This window comes from Carassius gibelio, chromosome B5, assembly GCF_023724105.1.
Source record: "Carassius gibelio isolate Cgi1373 ecotype wild population from Czech Republic chromosome B5, carGib1.2-hapl.c, whole genome shotgun sequence".
Taxonomy (NCBI): domain Eukaryota; kingdom Metazoa; phylum Chordata; class Actinopteri; order Cypriniformes; family Cyprinidae; genus Carassius; species Carassius gibelio.
This window is the reverse complement of record NC_068400.1, coordinates 33,934,026-33,955,132: the sequence shown is the minus strand read 5'-3', so window position 1 is coordinate 33,955,132 and position 21,107 is coordinate 33,934,026. Positions and strand designations below refer to the sequence as shown.

Genomic DNA, 21,107 nt, shown 5'->3' with positions numbered 1-21,107 from the left:
TGTCGTTTCTTTTTATAACGAAACTCAAAATATTTTTTAGCATCACGATTTCAGGTTTGAATGTGCATATATAGACATATGACAATTTTACCTGATATTATAAGCTTAAAAAAAGGGAAATAAATGGACATTTGTCCTTCATATCTTTCCCTTTGAGGTATGTGAAACCATTTATTTGAATTATATACAGATTTAGATAAATTATAGCATGTCACATAACAGGACACTGCTGAAATAAATACATTTGTGTGAACTTGAAAATGCTTTAAAAATGTACTCTGTACAAGTATAAGTGTCACAGTGTTAGTGATTAATTAACTTGAAACTTAGTGGCGTTGGTTGGGAAGCAGATAAACAGTATGTGTTATGTGTCCCATTATTCCATTCCATTGATCCGTTCAATCTCAAAAATATTCTTATTAAATACTCTCAATAGACACTCAGAAAGCTAACTGTAAAACACTAATGATTTTGACTGGTTTGAATGGTTATGAAACATTTCCAACTGAGACTAATATGGATCTGGTTGCAACAAATGTTTTAAACAAATCCTTAGTCATAATAATTGATAATGTAATTTTAACTTGTACATCTTAATTTAAAGCGATGTTTGCAGCTGGCTGCTGGCATCCAGCTATAGGAATGATCTTATAGCACTTAACACCAACCGCTGTGATTCCCAAAAGCATTTTAGTCCTAAGTATATCATAGAGATCACTGTTGCCAATGGTGTAACAGTATACTTAGGCTTACAAAGCATTTAGGAAAGGTCTGTTAGTTCCATATTAACCCATGTAAAACAAAAGGGCTGGATTCTTGAAAATAAGGTTCATCAATCTAATATGCTCACAAATTATGCAGATCTATGAAAACTTATTCTGTGAAGGATAAATATGACATTAAAGTGTTCACAGACTAATTGCCTTGATGTGCCTTCTTGTGTTGGTTCTGAAGCAAACCAAAATCATTTATTAACACAGAATAAAGTTTTTATGAAGAAATTATATATACACTTTACTAATGTTGCATCATGCTAAACTGCTGGATCCAAATTCGTAGCTTTATATTAGCAAACAGAAGACTAATGTATTAGCTTCATGTTGCTGTTTAGAAACTAAAGGGGTCTTTTTAGCATTTTACTAATCTTTTTCACTCACATTTTCAGTCAAGTGAATGGGAAAGAAACAAGCTCAGCCAAAAATGTAAAACTAAAGTGGTAGACAACTTATTAATGTCTTACATAGGTAAAAATGACACCCATCAAAACCATTCACAACACCACATGCCACAGCAATCTTTGATAAATGAACAGCAAGAAGTTCACTAGAAGTGCCTTTTGAGACACTGATGCTCCATGAACTCACAAACACCCACCCACACACACACACACACACCCACCCACACACACACACACACTGCTGTTCATTGGCTTCAGATCTTTGCAGACAGGAAATAGAATCCATTAAACCAAAACCAAGCCTTCAACCGTTCATCATGACAAGCTTTTTTTATATACACACAAATAAATATAAATGTCAATCCAGATGAAAATGTATGTGCATAACTGCATTGAGAGTGCTCACTGCAGGTGTCTAAGTAGCAGATCAACTTCCTGCTTTCAGGGAATAGATAAATAAAACCATACAGACAAACTGCGTCACTTAAAGAGGAATATCAGAGGTGGGATTTCATTTGCAGAACTAGTAGATTGTGAAGAGCAGGGCTGTTTAGATCTACCTTTCTGCAGAGTTTAGTTCAACTCTACTCAAATACTCCTGAACCTGATAATCTCGGTCTTCAGATTCACTGAAATCTTTTAGGGTTGAATGTATAAGAGCAGGTTTGGGACTGAAGTCTCCAGGAAAGTAGATCTTCAGCAGTAGGACCAAGCACCTCTGGTGATGAGAATGCATATTTAGGTTTGTTAACTGCGACTGAAGCAGATTCATCGAAGTTGAAGTCTGGGTGTGTTCTCTGCTGAGGTGCAAATTCTTTCTCTTGTCTCTCATGGTTTGACTGGCTGGATGGAGAGCAGGCTGCCAAACTTGAAATGCTGGATGACGGGGAATTTTTCTAGACACTGTGAGAGGATGACAGAGAAAGACTTTTTTAAGTATCAGTCAACTTTACAGCAAGACAAAGTCTAACTCTATGTTCTCCAAACAGATTAAGACTATATACAGAGGATATATATCTGTTAAAAGAAGTCTCTTATACTAATAATAAAATAGTATTATTGTGAAATATTATTACAATTTAAAACAATTTTTTTTATTTTAAATTATTATAAAATGTAGCTTAATCGTGTGATAGCAAAGCTGATTTTTTAAGCAGCCATTACTCCAGTCTTCAGTGTCACATGATCCTTCAGAAATTATTCTAACACTGTGCCCTGACTAGACGCGACAAAATTTCAGCGTCAAACAATTTGAGTGATTGTCACAGCCAATCAAAAGCGTGTGTGGGCGGGCTTTCTCTGGAAGTGCACTGCACTCGCAATGAAATTTACGCGGTTTACTCTAAACAAAAGATTGTAAAATGTTTACAATCTAATTCATAAACCTTTGTAACATTATTAAAAGTGCATACTGAGTGACTGGTACCCTCTTTGTTATAGAATGTGCTTGTTCATTTGCATTGAGTTCACAGTTTACCGTAGCCTACATCTTTGCTTTAATTTATTTTCAAGATCTGAGGTGAGCTATCTATTGTTGGTTTCAGTGTGGCTTTAAATGTCACGCAGAATGATATTCAAACTCACATTAGACACTTTTAACACTAAATAAAGCACATAATGAGTACCTAAGATGATCAATGTCATAGTTTGTATGGTGTTGCTCCAGCTGTGACATCGCAGAAATAGAAACCGTTTCTAAAATAGAAATGGCACATCTCATGGCTGATTAGGACTAAAACGCTAATAAACTTGGAAAAGATACCTTTTAGCGCGTATCGCGGCGTGTGTAGTTAGGACACAGTGTAATACACTGGTGTTTAAGAAGATTTCTTATTATTATCAATGCTGAAAACGGTTGTGCTTCTTAATATTTTAATGGAAAACTATCAGTTTTTTTTGATAAACGGAACATACAAAAGAACAGCTTTTATTTGAAATAGAAATCTTTTGTAACACTTTAAATGTCTCCACTGTCGCTTTTGATCAATTTAATGCATCCATGCTCTTGAAGTGTAGAGGATCCTCAAACTACACATAAGGCCAATGGAGACAAGAAGCAAGGGCCTTTATATATATATATATATATAAAACGTCCACATGAATAGCTTTCTTACTCAGAAAAAAAACATCTCTTTAACTTGTATTTATCTTGAAAGACATCAGTAACAGTCATGAGTCCCTGGCTGATGGAGTCAAAGAGAGAACGAGAGTGTGATATATACGGGGGTGGGGAAAGACAGACAGGGTGAGAGAGAGAGAGAGAGAGAAAGAGAGAGAGGGAAGGAGGAGGGGAATTTGCAGACAGTCTGGCCCCTTAGTGCAGAGTGGAGAGAAGGGGGAGGGAGCACAGCCGTCTTCTCAACAACACAGGATGTGGGCTTTGGAGGAGGGGGTGGGGCACTCGGTTCTTCCCCTCGAACACACATGCTTGCTCAATTAACCCTTTCAGCCCTGGTCTTAAAACTTCATAAACTGTGAATTCACCGCTTGGCATTTGTAATGAAGCATATATAAATGTCACATGTAGACTGTGTGAGTTGGTAGCCTGCCATTCTGCTTTCTGAATGGAAGGTTTATTTGTGTATTTCTTTTAAGTTGTGATATAAACGTGTACCATTTACACACTCTATATAAGGAGTCACTATCATATCAAGTTTACTCCTGACATTCAAAAGTGCTTACAATATCATGCTACTTACTTCTGCTTTATACATTCGTATGAGACCTTGATTGACTTTGGACCAAGAAGGAACAGCGCTGATGTTCCAAAGCTGATTCGAGTGTTCAGCAAAAGGGCCCGTTTTCATCTAAAAGAGGAAAAATACATAGTGATTAAGAAGATGATAGTAAACTTAAGATATACAGTGCCATCAGCATTAAAGCTGGATTTAATGGAGCAATTTGAAACATAAAAATTCTACTTTGAAAAATATATTTCACTTTTAATTGTGGTGGAAAGTTGCTAAGATAAAAATTGATTTTATGCAGAGGAGAAAAGAATAAATTCTTATTTAGTCAAATTAGCTGTAGAAACATAAAGATTACAAGAAAACAGATAAACAAGATTTAGCACTACTATTACCAAAGTAGTACAAATAGTACTAAACTAAAACAAAAATTATGAAGTTACTGAAAATCAAAGTTCATAGAGTTTATACAATAAATAATGTTTTGATTGCGGAGGAAATCAAAATGCACTGCTGTTCAAAAGTTTGCGGTGGATACGATTTTTTTCATATTGTTGAAAGAAATCTCTTATGTTCACCCAAGCTGCATTTATGTGATCAATATTATTGAAAAGTAAAAAAGCCGTTTTCTAACTTAATATATTTTAAAATAAAAGCTAGTCCTGTGATTGCAAAGCTGAATTTTCAGTAGTCATTACTCCAGTGTTTAGAGTCACATGACCCTTCAGAAATCATTTTAGCATGCTAAAACTGTGATACATTTATGTTTTCTTCAGGATTCTTTGATGAATAGTAATTTCAAAAGAACAGAATTCATTTAAAATAACATTAACTTTATAAATGTCTTAACCGACAGTTTTGCATCTATTGCAAAATAGATGCAAAAAAATATACATTACTGACTCTAAACTTTTAAATTGGTAGTATATGTGTGTGTGACGTAAATAAACATAATAACATTACGATAATATTATCAAAAGATTATTAACTCTTCTGTAGTATTGGTAATTTGAAAGTCATCATTAATTCACTGTACTATGAAGTCTATTCATGAGAGTTTACGAGAGAGAGGCATGTGGGCTGCCCTTGGGAAAGAGCACTTTATGAATGGCAGTGCTGTGTGGCTTTAGTCTACACACACACACACACACACACACACACTGCTCTCATCAAGCCAGACTTTCCAGAGACCTACTAGCCCCACAAAGAGGAATGGAGGGAAGGAAAGGGAGGAGAGAAAGAGAGAGAGAGACAGAGGAAAGAGAAAGAGAAAGGAGGGGGTGGGCCCTAGGGGCTTTAGGAGTGATTCACAACAACATGCAGGGAAGGAAGGAAATGACTCATGTGAGTGGAGTCCAAACACAACCTCCCTGAGAGAGAGAGAGTTTAAACTGTATATTGTAAGTATTTACATGAATGGAACTTCTGAGTTTTTGCTTGCGTGTGATCTAAATTTCTTACAAAAAATGACAATGAAGGGAAAATTGGTCTTTCCACGAGCAGACGCCATCAGATGACACACACACCTCATTGATGAATTTAATGCTCTCGAGAAACATGTAGTCTTGGTGGTACTCGTTTACAACCTTCTCCTCCACAAAGTGTCTGGGCTCCAGGGTTGGGTGGTCTACACACAACACAAGAACAAACACACTTCAGTAACACAGTGTGACCACTAGATGTCTGCATGGTAGTCACTGCAAACAACAGTGGACCTGAATTTAGCCAGCTCTAGGTAGTGTTTTTACAGTGTTTAAAAGCTGCAGTAGGGAACTTTTGACGCTCTAGCGGTTAATAAACAGAACTGCTTGCGTCTTGCGGAAGAACATCGTAGCCGGAGCTACTTCTCTATGTTTAAGTCTATGAAGAATCACAAAGGTACTGGGTTACTCCGCCGCGGTACCCCCAAAGCAATCTAAAATAGTCTGAATATAAACACTTATTATAGGTGCACCCTAGTGATTCAGGACAAGCTAAAAACACGGTTTGGAAAATAGATTCATGGTGTACTCGCTTATTATGTTCATTTTTCTACATTTTGAACACAAACAAAGTTACGGACCGCAGCTCTGATTGGTTGTTTTTTACCGGGAGCGCATGACTTTCTGCAAATGGCAATAGGACCACTGGGAGGAGCCAGAGGAGCTTGATTTTTTTCACAGATTATCTGTCTCATATTCTACTGTCAGGACATAATGACAGGTTTAATAAATATGTAAAAAATATTTTTTTACAAAAGTTCCCTACAGCACCTTTAATGCATACTAAAACTATAAAAAAAAAAAAACTGCAATAAAACTGAAATTAAATGTAAATATTAGACAGAAACAAATGAAATTCGAAATGTAAAGAAACTGAAGTCTATGTAAAAAAAACAAATGAACATAGAATATCTAAATAATATGAAAATGTCACAGTCTAGATCTAACAAAAAGTTGAAATTGCTTTTGTTAAAGACAAAAAAAAGGCATCTCCAGGCCAGAACACATTATCAATAAAATGGGCAACAAAGAAGGAGTCGTTACCTAAAAGTTGTGAGCTCCCCCATATGAAGGGAAGGAACTGAAAGTCGTCAAGACCCCACACACCCTGACTCCCTGCCGGCTCCATCCTATACGTCTTCTGCAGCTTGCGCATCACTCGCAGATACCTACACCAATAAGATCATAATGCTTAATGCAAATTAGTTCTTCACAGTTTTAGACCATCAACGGCCATGCATTAGTGTGCAGTAAAGTGCAGACTTGCTGGAAGTTACAGATTTAAAGGATTCAAAATAAAAAGTAGAGCAATAAGATGCACTAACTTGTCAAAAACTTTAAATACGATGGCCAGCTGGTCCTCAATGCGCAGAGCTCCCACCTTACAAAGACAGCAGAGGAACGCAGCAAATGCCGCCTCATGACCTGCCCACAGAGACATGTTATTTCTTCTGCTAAACAATGCACAGCTGAAGCAGTTCTAACTAGCATTTTACCTGATTGGTGAGCTTATAGTCTGAATTTGGATGTGATGATACCAAATGGCACTCTACAGCAAAATAATGGCAAGGCAATTCTATTTCTGTTTGCATCGTCAATGCTGGTAACACTCAAAAACAAACATAACCAGTGTAATTTAATTACAAATAATTTATTCTCATGAAAGCTTTCATTGTAATCAGTGTGAATCATGTCAGACTTTATATCAAACAAGTACTGTTTAGTGTACTTAAGATTTGTAACCCTTAAAATCTGTAGCTAGATCAAGTTAAGCTCTCAAAAGCATCCACATGTTTAATGTTTCAACAGCACCCTCTAGTGATTATCCAAAAGAACAACATTAAATACATTGATGTTTGTACATAAATGGACCCTTTTTACATTTCCAGAGTTCTCTGAACGTTAACGTTAACAGTGTTAAACAGAAACTACAGCTAATATAAGTTTTTAAATGAAATTCATGCCTCTATGACTTAAAAAAAAAAAGAGAGTAAAAACATATCGAGAGATCGATTACATTGGTCAGAAGAGGGAAAGATGTCAAATTTGCCATCACTCCCTCAGCCGCTGTATTAAAAACTATGTTAAATAGTATAGTATTAGAAATAAAATAAATAAAAATGAAAATACAAAAAACTTAACTGTGAAAATGCATCACCACAGTCTGTAAAAAGAGTCCAATATAGCTGATGTTTCGAAAGTAAAAATCTAAAAGACTCATGGCCGCAGGAAGTGGGGGTGCTGGGGGTGCTGCAGCACCCCCTAGTGACGAGAGGGAGATAAAAGAAAATGTAGGCCTATTGAAATATTTGTAACGCGCTTGTAACATTTATTTTTTTTTGGCAACAAGTGTGGGATCAGCTTTGACTAGCCAAGCAATTGTAAGTAGTACACTATAGTATTTTTTAAGGTGGTGGGGATGGAGATGGAGAGTATTATTTCGTTCGTGTGTTCTTTGTGTAATGGTTGTGGAGAACTGTTAAATAACGTTTAAATAGTAGGGCTGGGTATCGATTCAGATGTTCCAGATCGATTCGATTTCGATTCACAAGCTCTCAAATCGATTCTATTTCGATTCTCGATTCGATTTCGATTTTCGATCCGATTTTCTATTAGAGCTGTAATCGGGCCTTAAAAGTTAAGCCCGACATGTCCCGAGCCGACACGTACATTTTGATTGACAGCTTTTTAAAAGCCTGAACCCATTTACAACCCGACATTATTCAAATGTACGCAGCACACAGCTCTTTTGCCTTTTGTCAGGAATGAGTAATTTATACATAGTTTAACATAATTTATACATGACTAACGTAATAGGCCACTTGGAAGTTTGAACAAAGAAATAAAATAAGTCCTCTGTAACATCGTAACATCTCAGCACTCTATAAATAGCCCTAAGGTATAGGCTCATTTAGCATATAAATAGGCCAACGCACCAATAAAAACAAGTCTTTCTTAAAAAATTTAATTAAGATAAATTATAAATTAAGATGGGTATTTGGCAATAACGAAATGAATTAAGATAAAGGCTCTGCCGGATTTGCTTCGCCATAGCAGCTGACATAATAAAATAATAATGCCAACATTAGCTTATATAGCCTACTCTGTCTACATTATGCATTTAAGACTCAAGTAATATTTAGTTATTATTTGAAAAACATTTACTCACCAAGATTAGGTAAGGCCTACCTGTAGCCTAATTGTGGAGGAAAATGATTGAATCCACTGTAGATGTCTTCAGCGCGTTCCTGCGCTCTCTGATGGTGCTTCATTATTCACTCATTATTCTCATTATAAACAAGGTCAAAACTTTTCCAAACCTCAGACTTTGCTTTAGTTGCTGGTGCTACCAAAACGTAATCGTCAGAAGCAAGCCTCCGTTTCAACTACTCTTTACATGACCGCTCATTTACCGCACAAGCCCGAGCCCGGCCCGATTGGTTCGATTGGCAATGGGATTCTTCACACTGCCTGAACATGTGCAATTGTGCTTTTGAAGACAACTGACCACACGCACCTGTCCGCGCGGTTGTCTGCTCAGACTCGATACACACTCTCCGATGGCGATGTTTACATCAAGCCTGCATAGCGGTCCATAGCGGACTCGAGGACGCAGAAAGTATAAGAGGCTTTAAGATGCAGTCTGTAAGACGCGAACGGGAGCATGACCTGACGCACATTGCAGAAAATGGAACCACTGCTTTAAACTGAATGAATGAATGATAGGTTCGTTGGTAACATCGCACAAGGCACATAAGAGGGTGACATATAGTGGAGAAGATTTGTAATTAGATTAACGCTAATCTTACGTTCAATATATGCGGAAATAAATACGGAAAAAAATCGATTCATGGCCTTTGAGAATCGATTTTGAATCGACCACATTTTAAAAAACGATTAATCGAAAAATTTATTTTTTACCCAGCCCTATTAAATAGTCGGAGATTCCTTGTGGTTTGTGTAAAAAGGTTGGAGATGGAGACAGAAAGCTTTATACTGTGCGTGTGTTCTTTGCGTAATGGATGTGGAGAACTGTTCAATAAACAAATTGCTTAAATAGTCAGAGATTATTTCCTTGTGGTGTGCGTAAAAAGATTTTGGAGTTAATAGAGTTGCGTGTGACATAAACGTGCAGTGACTCAAGCCAGCTGACCAAATCGATTGCATTGTTTTAGCGTTATTGTGAAGTTTGATTAATATTATATTTTGTTGTAATATTATTTGTTGTATCTAAATGAGTTGCATGTATGTATAGGCTATCTGAAATTGTAATGAAAGTAATTATTTCGTTTTTTTCGATTATTAAACTATTATTTAAACTATTATTTCTGATTCTGCTTCTGCTTCAGATTAATAGCGCATTGCGCATATCTGAGAACTGATGTCTGTGTGTTTCAGACCCTGGCTGGCTGTGCACTGAAGTGTATATGACAATAAAGTACCTAGTAAATCTCAATGTATATATTTAAAAAAAAAAAAAAAAAAAAAAAATCACAGCAAAATTATCCCCTGTTCAAAATTACTTCCCGCGGCCCTGAAAAGACTAGTTCATTTTTGTCTTTATTATTCTCTCTGATGTGACAGCTGAATTTATTAATGAGTGACAGATAAAAGTGTGAAACGTTATCATTTCTCTTCAAAGACTACTATGTAGGGGTGTCCATGGTTAACCGGTTAACCGATTAACCGTTAAAAATTGCGTAACCGAGTGAAACATTTTGCTCGGTTAAGTGACGTCAATGGCGTGCATTGAATTTAGTTGTAATACATTTTTGCACCACCAGAGACCGCCAGAGCGCTCCCAGACATTTGTAATGTCCACAAGAAGAAGTCATTTTTCTAATATGAAGCGGGCAAAAAAAAGTACAGCGTTGGAGCACTTTAAAATTAAGAGTGACGGGGCAAAATGCAAGTATTGCAATACAGTGCTTAGATATACTTCAAGTACAACCTCGTTGTTGTAATCTCAACAGCCAACACCCGGGCATCATTAGGCCGGTCAGGACTCACTGGATGCGTGGCGATGAGCGAAAGCATCTCAGCTGCATGGCGTGTCTGTTTTTAATTCGGCTCCCATGTTAACAGGTTAGAGCTTGCCGACTGCCTGCGTGAGACGCACGGCTCAGGCGCGGCTCGGCGCGTGCATGCTAGAAATAGAACTGACGCCTTGTTGGAAGTGTTTCCAGGCAAAATATAATAGGAAAATATGTTTATATGTCATTTTGTACACAAATACATATTAATTCATGACATTTTGATATTTGAAAGTCTATAGGTTGATATAAATTCAGATATAAATGTAATAAAAAAAAATAATTATCGATTTTCAAATATTGTACCTGTCAAACATATCATAGTCATAGCCTTAGCGAGGCGGCCGCGGAGCCTGCTTGTTACCTTCGCCTAAACACGGAAAGTTACATAACCATTACTAGAGCCTGTTCCTATATAACATAGCCAAAGGACGGTGTATATTTGCTTTATACATTTTAGGCTTATTCTCAAATACAGATTGTGTTAGTGGGCGGGATTATTAGGTAGTTTTAATAGGACAATTTGACCGGAGAGATTAAATTTTGTCGGACATTTCTTTCTTTTTTTTTTTTGGCCAAAGTCTGGAAATTACCGGACAACGGAAACCCTGGCGCACACTATGGTTAACCGATTATTAACCGCTAAGGGCCTCGGTTAACGGTTAATGAAAAACTTGAAAACGTGCAGCCCTACTACTATGGTAAAACACAGTCACCAACATATAAAAAAATACAATGAACACTTCTATTTGTGTTTCCCCACACAGACCTGTGCCGTAGTCGATCCTGGTGGAGTTGCCCACAGCCTCTTTCAGGTAGACGGCAACCTCTGGAGCAGCATCACAAAGCTGTGATGGAAGAACGGCTGTGACAAGAGCCTCTGCTTCCTGCACACACAAAAAAAAGGTTACAGTATTTCACCTCATATGGACAGCACAGAAATTGCTATCAAAAAATATTCACCTTAACTAATTCTCTCATTTAACTACAACACACACAAAAAAATCTGTTTTAATTTGAAGAAACACAACTGAAGAAGAAGTAATCAAATGGATGGTGAATATTTTCTGACGGCACTGTGTGTAAAGTTATTAGCAATGCTTGGCCAAGAATTGATGCCAAAGCAAATTAAACAAGTATAAAGGTAAACAATGGTCATATACACATACAGGCACTCACCTGGTCCAGTTTAGCAAACCATGTGCGGTAAGCTTTATTGCCGAAGCGAGAAGGCTGGTCGACCGGGGGTGTCTCATCGATCCAGCGATCTAATGTTGCCAGCATAGCAAGCAACTTCTCCACTGTCTAATAGCAATGAAAAGCATGCAAGCATATTTCCATGAACAGGCATTTTTGTGAACAAAATATGTACCAATTACTTCATCTGTCAAATACAGACCAACATACAGCAGTGTAGAAAAAAGCCGGACAGTGACCCACCTCAGACACATGGTATTCACATGTAAGTTTCTTTCCCTTCACACCCTCATTCAGGGTCAGAATGAATCCCATGTAGTCTGCATATGCCTACTTACACAAAACAGAAACATGCCCAAAGACAAGCTTTAATGACTTTTAAGAGAGATGTTAGCAAGCAATATATGTCTTATTTAAAAATTACCACAAAAATTATTATTATTGATTTCATTAATTATTATTACTATGCCTTTGCAATAAAAGTTGTCATATGTTTTACTGAAATTTTAAGTAATTTGGTTGTGTGATTTCAACAAGGCTGCTGTTAATCTACAATAAAACGACTCTGTACAGACCAGAAATGTTCATTTCTGTATTTACACATTTCTAATGAGGAAAAACACTGAGTGCACCTTTAATATATGAGGTTCTCATTATATTTTTTTTTAGGACTGCCCCTTTAAAATGTAATGGTGCTGCTTCTGCTGCTTTAACTAGCCACATAACAAAAAATGTGTCAATCCGTTCTTTTTCTTCAATATTATTTGTGATTTAAATTTTGTGAATGGGAATTCCTCTTTTGCTGTGTTATAAGCCGGACTTTGGAATTTGCAGTCTTGGTGTCATGGATAAAAGAAAAGACTGATTAATTTTTATTCTTAATTAAAAAGCACAACAACAATAAAACAGTAGGCTATAATGACAAATTCGCTTACAAAACGTTTATTAACATAAAAACAAATAAGATGAGGCATGGCATACACAACATGATGCATTATATACCGACTAATAAATTACAGAATGTTTAGCAAACACTGAGGAATCAAATAACCTAAATAAAAAAAACTCAAATTCAAGAAAACCTCCATAGCGTAACATGAGGTAAACAGCAAAGATAGCAAGCTTTTGTTTTACACACATTCTCAAAAAAAGGTTGCAGTCTAGAGCCCTGCTATTATTATCTTTAAACTCCAGAGATACTGAGAAAAGAGACTGATAATGAGCTATTTTTTCATCTCTCAAAGTAGCAGATAAACTGCTCTTAAGTGAGGTTTAACAACATACCTGTGATCTTTTCCATTTGCCCATATCAGGCACCATGCTGATCTCCTTCTTTGGCAGCATGAAGTTAAAACTGACAGGATTGGGAGGCTTGTCATCCTCATGGGAGGAACCTATGCAAAATACAGAAAAATATGATGGACACATCCAAATGTAGTGTCAAAATTAAATTCTATTAATACTAATAATTTAACTATTAAGAACTGATTGAAACTAGTTAAAAGTGGTTTCGGCAATTTATATATATATATATATATATATATATATATATATATATATATATATATATATATATATATATATATATGTATATATATATATGTATATATTAATTTCATGTAACAGAGATTACATAAACTGATTATAACTTTTGAGGACGTGTCAAACACCACAAAAAAAAAAACAAATACCAATTATCATCAAAACATTAGGTTATAATCACACAAAAGGCTATAATTCCTAGCATTTATACGGTAATTTGCGGAAAGGATTGAAGAAGTAATAGTAGTCTCACACATCTCACCTAACATATTAATTATTCATGTTAATTACACAGTGGCAGAATTTGTATTTCTTGTGGATTAGTAAGTGCACTTCGTGACTTTGTGAGGCAATGAACACAAAACTTCAGTGTGCGTTTATTAAGAGTTTAAAAAAAGTTTTTTTTTAAGTTATAAAATTGCATTGTAAGTACATTAACATTGCAAATAAACATTAATTTGTGTCATTTCTTCGCAGAAAAGGCGTTATTCGCCACGGCGCAGTTCTGTCAGACTCTCATCATCGATTCATTACATGAAGCACGCGGAGGCCATAATTAAGCGGTTTTCCTGCACATCTCTTTCACCCTCTTTAAGGTGTTGAACAAAAGCATGTATAATCTGCAGATATCACGCTTTTGTATTATACGTGTATAAATGAAAGTTTGATTGTTGTGAGTTACCTGACGGCTGCTCAGTCTCCGCCATGTTTACTGTGTGAACATGAAAATACGACCCTTCAACTCTCACCCGCAGTTTCGCGTAAAAAATCGCACCCTATATATATATATATATATATATATATATATATATATATATATATATATATATATATATATATATATATATATATATATATATATATATATATATATATATATATATATATATACCTTTATCCGCGAATGTAACTTGACGCGAGAAAATTTTACTTTTTTACTAACAAGAACAATTTACATTTATTTATATACACACACACACACACAATATATATATATATATATATATATATATATATATATATATATATATATATATATATATATATATATATATATATATATATATAGAAAATCGTGCAATATGAATATAATTCTTAATTTCTTTAAAAATGTTTTATTTATTTTGTAGGAGAACATACATTTGGGAACGTGAGAAAGTTTTACTGCAATGTTACTCTATTGCAATATGTAAATGTAGTCTTTCACAATTTTAATTTTAGGAATCAAATTACGTATTCTTAATTATATAAACTTAATTATTATCAGTGATTTTTATTTATTTAGAAATAATTATTATGTTTTGTTATTTGTGATGTATTATTATTTAGTAAGTACATGCGTTCTGCGTTGTATCATACAATTACAGAAAAGTAAAAAGCAGTAATGGGAGAATATTCATTTGGGAGGGAAAACGGTATTGGGATATTAAATTCCGGACCTTGGATTGTAATTTGGTTTATAAATGTGGAATTTAGGTAATACATTTAGCTAATAAATAGATTAAAGGCTTTATCTTCTTTATTTTTCATCAAGAAAATGTCTTTCAGATTACCATTGAGATCCAGAATGATGACGGAAAAAGGCAAGAGGGGCTTGGTCTCGAGCGCCGTCTAGCGGTGAAGTGGAGCAGTGCAGTAGCGATGGCGCTCGTAGGTTCCCTGCACCTCTCTCTCGGTGGACTCTGATCGTGCTGGTTGTTTCTGTCCCTCCTCTCAGGCCTTGTTTTGGGGGCGTATTAGTGAACTTCAGTAATGTTGGGCATTCTAGCCAGGACGATGGTGAGTATCCAATACATATATGGCCGGGTTTTTAAACATGGTCGATTTTTTTTTTTATTTGACATAAACAAGGGTAACGCTAGCTGCCTGACATTCATGATGTGTATGGTTTAGATAGCGGTAGTGCTAAGAACAGTAGGAAGTGCTGATACAGTTCATGGCAATGATAGAAAGAAACAATGTTCACTGACAGTTGCTTAAATACTTAAGCATATCGTGTTAATGTGTATGGCCTTTAGTGTTTTAATGACAGCGTAAGAATCTTATTAAGTTACATACATCACTGCCAGTCATGTGCTTACTCATGTGTTTTATATGTGAGTATTACTACATATAACATTTCCAGTTATTTATGAATGTTGGACTGTATTAGCTTGTTAATGTGCACTTGTGTAAATTATTAGGACTAACTGCACTACTGGATACCAGTATAATAATATCTGATCAGAAACTGATATTACTGTTCTATAATATCTATGTATCTTTATGATCTATGATATAATAAAGCTGGTTCTATGTCTTCTGGGATGTGTTTAGGTCAAGGCTGGCATGGTGAAGCCCTCCGGCCTGGTAAAGCCAGTGTCAGTGACACGGATCGCAGGGCGCTACTTGGCCCACCAGAAGGGTCTGCCTAAGCTTCCAGTGCCACCACTGCAACAAACATGCGAACGCTATCTGACTGCCCTGACGCCCATCGTGGAGCCGGAGGAGCTGAATCACACCCGGCAGCTGCTGGAGGAGTTTCAGAAGCCGGGTGGTGTTGGAGAGAGACTACAGAAGGGCCTGGAACAACGATCCAAGAAGATGGAGAACTGGGTAAAAACCGGTTAGGTAACGCTTAGTGGTTTTTTAAGGGCTTCTTCTTAAGTCTTCTTGTCTCTCTATCATTTCCACTGCTAGCTCTCAGACTGGTGGTTACAAACAGCCTACCTAGACTACCGGATGCCTGTTGTCGTCCATTCCAGTCCTGGGGTCGTCCTCCCCCGTACGGAGTTCAGTGACCGTCAAGGCCAAATGAGGTCAGACCAGAGATTCATATTCGAATAGTCAATGAAATTTAACATAGGTCATTTAATAGGTCTGTAATTGTTCTTTAGAACTAAAAGTGTGTTGTTATGTGCTTACAAAGTTTTTAATAGAAACTTATTAAAGGCATACTATGAATTGTATAAATGTTTTTTTTATATATATTTATGCATAAATATATTTTATTTAAAATCTAACATAATTATATTTTAACATAGAAATGTATGTTTATGCATAGAACATTACGAAACTGATTAAAGTCATGCACTTTTCTTATTTTTTGTATTGATATATTTTACTTGAAAATATGAAATGTACTTGTATTTTAACATGAATATATTTATAAATATTCCTACACATTATTTTTGTGTTTTGTATTTCATTTATTAAGATATATTACTTAAAAATATAAAAATGTTATATTAGAACATATAAATCTGTTTAATATGTATTATCCAGTGTATTATCTAAAAATCATCAAGCAATCTTGAGATAATAAATAATACATTTTTTTAAATTGTTTAAAGTATAAACCTTACAACCTAGATTGTTTAAAAAAAAGTTTACCAGTGGGGTAAAAAATACTGATTATTTTTTGCATGTTCATTTTATATTTAGTATTTGTGCTCCCTGGGAATCAAAACCATGACCTTGGTGTTGCTAGTGCCTGTTACAGGAACTTTAACACATTCTAAATATTAGTCAACGGTCATTCACATGAATTAAATCCACACGCAATGACCCAGAGTGGCATTACTGCGGAGTGAGGCAGTTGTTTTCAGTTACCTCTGTGGTGACCTTTGCACAGACTAACCCTCTCTCAAAGTTGAGCTTTGCAATTCAGAGTACAAACTGTTGGTCTCCGTAAAGTGCTGGCCTAAAGCCAGTCTTCCCACGTTAACTATAATGACAGCTCTCACATATGACTGCTAAAACTGCTCACAGATCAGCAGTAAGGTGTGTTTTGTCAATATCATAAGTCATACAGCACAGCAGGCTCCCTGTATTTATAGTAGAAGCATTAATTTGCAGTATGTTGAGGTCAAAAGTGTTTCAAATGTCTGTAAGAAAGTAAAAGTATTTTTTCCTCACAGATACGCAGCAAAATTAATCGCTGGAGTTTTAGATTTCAAGAGCATGATTGACAAGTGAGTCCTGTGCAGTCATAAGTCATCCAGTCCTGTGTTTAGATATCCTTGACTGTTACTATTGATTAAATTCACCATGCGGAAAGTTCAGATGGTCCAGTCAGATGTAACGTCTTTCCTTTTTGATTAGTGAAACATTGCCAGTGGAGTATCTGGGTGGAAAGCCACTCTGTATGAACCAGTACTATCAAGTGCTCTCGTCTTGCCGGATCCCTGGAACAAAGAGGGACAGCGTGGTCAACTATGCCTTGGACAAGAGACCCCCCACACATATCACTGTAGTGCACAACTTTCAGGTCCGTCCATGCTAGAAAATATAACAGTCCCTGTTCCAAATATAACTTCCAATGGTTTAAAGTTAGAGGGGGGGGGGTTTACAAAATAAAATATGTGTTTTGCATTTCTTTTATTAAAAAATACATTGAATGCATTTTCTTGCATCCAGGACTAGGCTCTGTTAATACCAGGTTAGAATCAAACAATTTACTGTTTTATCATTTTTTTTTCTTTCTCATCATGCAGTTCTTTGTGCTAGATGTATATAACAGTGACGGCACGCCACTGACTGTAGACCAGATCTACATACAGCTGGAGAAGATCTGGAACTCCTCTTTACAGAGCAACAAAGAGCCTATTGGCATCCTCACCTCCCACCACCGCAACAGCTGGGGCAAAGCTTACAACAACCTCATTAAGGGTGGGCACTGCCAACACTTAGCTAGACAAATTAGTGTCTTCAATGCTGGGAACTAAATTTTTGATACCTGTATACAGTATAATATACACTGCAGTTTAAAAGTTTGGGATCACAAAACTATACTATACTATTTTTGAAAGAAATGTATACATAAATTCAGCAAGGACACATTGATCTGACATTTATGCTTTTGCAGGCATAATGTTAAAGGCTTTCAGCTCATTAAAAGAAAATAAATGTAGGGCTAGGGTTAAATTTAGGTTGATTCTTAACTCCTTTTGTGTCACTTTCAGATAAAACAAACAAGGAGTCTGTGAGAGCCATTCAGAAGAGTATCTTTACAGTCTGTCTGGATGCTCCCATGCCGCGTGCGTCTGATGACATGTACCGCACCCGTGCTGGAGTTCAGATGCTGCATGGAGGGGGAAGCAGGTGGAACAGCGGAAACCGTTGGTTTGACAAAACATTGCAGGTTAGAGACCCATCAGTTGATGTGTGTGAGCTCTCACTGAGAAATGAAGCCTAAATCAAGATCCTGATGCTGTCATGATGATTAATATGGTTTCTAGTTTATTATTGGAGAGGACGGGACATGTGGGCTGATCTATGAACACGCCCCCGCTGAGGGCCCTCCCATCGTGTCACTGATCGACCATGTGGTGGAATACATGTAAGATTAACAGTGATTAAATGTGGAAAAGCTGTTTTCTCATCATGGCTAGATTGTAAGTATGGCTAACGCAGATAAGATTTACTGCATATTTGTACAGGAAGTCGTCAGAGATGGTCCGTACCCCAATGGTCCCGCTGCGTATGCCACAGAAGCTTCGATTTAACATCACACCAGAAATCAAAAAGGACATTGAGGAGGCCAAACAAAACATGAACATGTAAGAAATCCAGACATTCCACCCTGATTGATTGATTGCTTTATTGGACAAGCAACATTTGCAGTATGTTAAATGTTGAAAGTTTGCCGGTTTCTCTTCTCCTTCTCTGCAGAATGGTACATGAGCTGGACATGAAAGTCAGTGTGTTTTCCCATTTTGGCAAAGATTTCCCAAAGTCGCAGAAGATGAGCCCTGATGCCTTTATTCAGGTTGCTCTCCAGCTGGCGTACTACAGGTAAACTTCACCAGCCATGCTAACGATGATGCTTGCTCTATTTATTAATTCTGTTATTAATAGGAAGTTAATGATTAGTTTAGCTTATTCAGTTCATTCACGGGCTCACTGTTTCAGGATTTACAAGCGCTGTTGTCCTACCTATGAGAGCGCTTCCCTCCGCATGTTCAGACTGGGCCGAACCGACACTATACGCTCAACGTCCATTGACTCTGCTAAATTTGTCAAGGCCATGGATGACCCAGCCAAACATGTATGGTCACCTCTAGTAGACATTTTGGTTGAATCCACATTTGCATTACACTACAGTTCCCAAGTTTGTGGGTCAGTAAAATAATGTTTTTGGAAAGAAATTAATATGATCGCAAAGGCTCGCACATTTTTTTTTCAAATAAATACTTTACTTTTGAACTTTCTGTTCATAAATGAATACTAAAAAACTGTATCAGTGTTTCCACAAAGATATTAAGCAGCAAAACTGTTCTCAACACTGATAATAGTAATAAGATGAAATGTATCTTGAGCACCAAATCAGCATGTTAGAATGATTTCTGAAGGATCATGTGACACAAAAGACGGGAGTAATGGCTGCTGACAGTTAAGTTTTGCCATTATAGGAGTAAATTAAAAACGAAAATATATTGAAATAGAAAATCGAAAATTAATAGAAATAGAAAATTAATTTTATTAAATTAATGCAGTCTTGGTGGGCATAAGGAACTTCTTTCCAAAACATTACAAAAAAACAGTAGTTTGCATCATGATGCAACATCATACATCATGACTGTAATTAGGCTGCTTTATAAATATTTTGCTATGGAGATTATCAATTTCAAAACCATCTTATTATTTTCCAATTGCATTTGATCCAGCATGAAAGAAAATGTAACAATCTCATTTCGATTGACAGAACACAGAGAAAGTGGCTCTTCTAGACAAAGCAGTTAAAGCGCACAGAGCTTACACAGACATGGTGAGTAAATGCATGCTGGTGATGTTCAACTGATCTCCAGTAAGTATGTGTATCAGTCATTATTGGTCTGCACTAAATAAATCCCTCATTCTCCATCCTATGTGTGGATGCGCAGGCCATCCGAGGTCAAGCGATCGACAGACATTTGCTCGGACTGAAATTGCAGGCTATTGAGGACCTGGCCGCCCTGCCAGAGATATTCATGGATACCTCATATGCTGTGGCACTGCACTTCAACCTCTCCACCAGCCAGGTACTGTCAAACAAAGCTCTCTGGTCCAGAGTTATGTGCATGTTAACATACACTTATTTGCAGAACAAACCCTGTTAAGTAATGAATGTACTGTGCCATTAATTCTTCATTTTTGGGGCTAATCAACTGACAACAATGACTGTTCAAATCTGCTAAAGTCATATTGCTGTAAACCGGTGAAATTCATGATTTTACAAAGGTTTGAATTGTGCTTTTTAATTTTGCCGCTCTTCTAGGTGCCAGCAAAAACTGACTGTGTGATGTGCTTTGGCCCGGTGGTACCAGACGGTTACGGTGTGTGCTACAATCCCATGGATGCCCACATTAACTTTGCAGTCTCTGCTTTCAACAGCTGCCAGGACACTAACGCAGCACGTCTGGCCCAAGCACTAGAGGACGCACTGTTAGACATGAAGACCCTGCTGGAGCAGACGCCCAAAGCCAAGCTTTAAAGATGATTATGTAAATTAGACTTGATCTTTGACCAGTTCAGTCAAGAAGTTGAGTTCACAACAGCATTCAAAAGGAACAGGAATTTTAAAAAGAGATTTTTATTTAGCATTTGACCAGTCCAGACCAGAGATGCCTGGACTCCATTGGTCTGTGGTATTATATAAGCCTTAACACGAAATAATGATCCTTAACTTTTCTATGTTTATGTGCTCTGGCTTTTATTTGTTCAAACAAACAGATCAATTAGGTTTGTCAACAGGTTTTGCTGATTTATTTTTTCTGAGAATATGTGCATTATACTGAACCTGTGGTTAAAAAAACTCATGTGATTCTATACTGTATATTAGATATTAAATGTAATTAAATCAGATTTTCTTTTATTGCCATAATGTAAATAATGACATCTGCAAAGCATTTTCTTAGTTCCTATGTTTATTAGTTCTTTGTACAATGTTGTAAATTTGCACATCAACAATTTTTTAATAAATATCAAGTCTTCAATAACATTTTAAATGTTTAGATTTGGTGATTATTCA

The 21,107-nt window shown here is 36.4% G+C and overlaps 2 protein-coding genes across 3 annotated transcripts; one reads left to right on the top strand and one right to left on the bottom strand.

Moving 5' to 3' along the window:
• Window positions 1-1,480: 1,480 nt before the first annotated feature.
• Window positions 1,481-13,861, bottom strand: ptpa (protein phosphatase 2 phosphatase activator). Of its 2 annotated transcripts, XM_052556940.1 has the most exons (10): window positions 13,800-13,861; window positions 12,860-12,969; window positions 11,819-11,905; window positions 11,558-11,683; window positions 11,148-11,265; window positions 6,671-6,770; window positions 6,390-6,514; window positions 5,391-5,491; window positions 3,877-3,984; window positions 1,481-2,080 (listed from the first exon to the last, which is right to left on the bottom strand). In XM_052556940.1, the coding sequence occupies exons 1-10, from the start codon at window positions 13,822-13,824 to the stop codon at window positions 2,006-2,008; spliced, it is 975 nt and encodes a 324-aa protein (XP_052412900.1). In that variant the 5' UTR covers window positions 13,825-13,861; the 3' UTR covers window positions 1,481-2,005. The 2 variants fall into 2 exon arrangements, with proteins under 2 accessions (XP_052412900.1, XP_052412901.1); XM_052556941.1 differs by lacking the exon at window positions 11,558-11,683.
• An 865-nt stretch (window positions 13,862-14,726) lies between these two features.
• On the top strand, window positions 14,727-21,077 carry crata (carnitine O-acetyltransferase a). The gene is made up of 14 exons (XM_052557477.1): window positions 14,727-14,896; window positions 15,434-15,712; window positions 15,797-15,915; window positions 17,017-17,070; window positions 17,201-17,366; window positions 17,593-17,767; window positions 18,061-18,239; window positions 18,337-18,437; window positions 18,538-18,657; window positions 18,770-18,892; window positions 19,010-19,145; window positions 19,803-19,865; window positions 19,981-20,118; window positions 20,355-21,077. Exons 1-14 carry the CDS (start codon window positions 14,870-14,872, stop codon window positions 20,568-20,570), a joined length of 1,896 nt encoding a protein of 631 aa, XP_052413437.1. The 5' UTR covers window positions 14,727-14,869; the 3' UTR covers window positions 20,571-21,077.
• The last annotated feature ends 30 nt before the right edge of the window (window positions 21,078-21,107 follow it).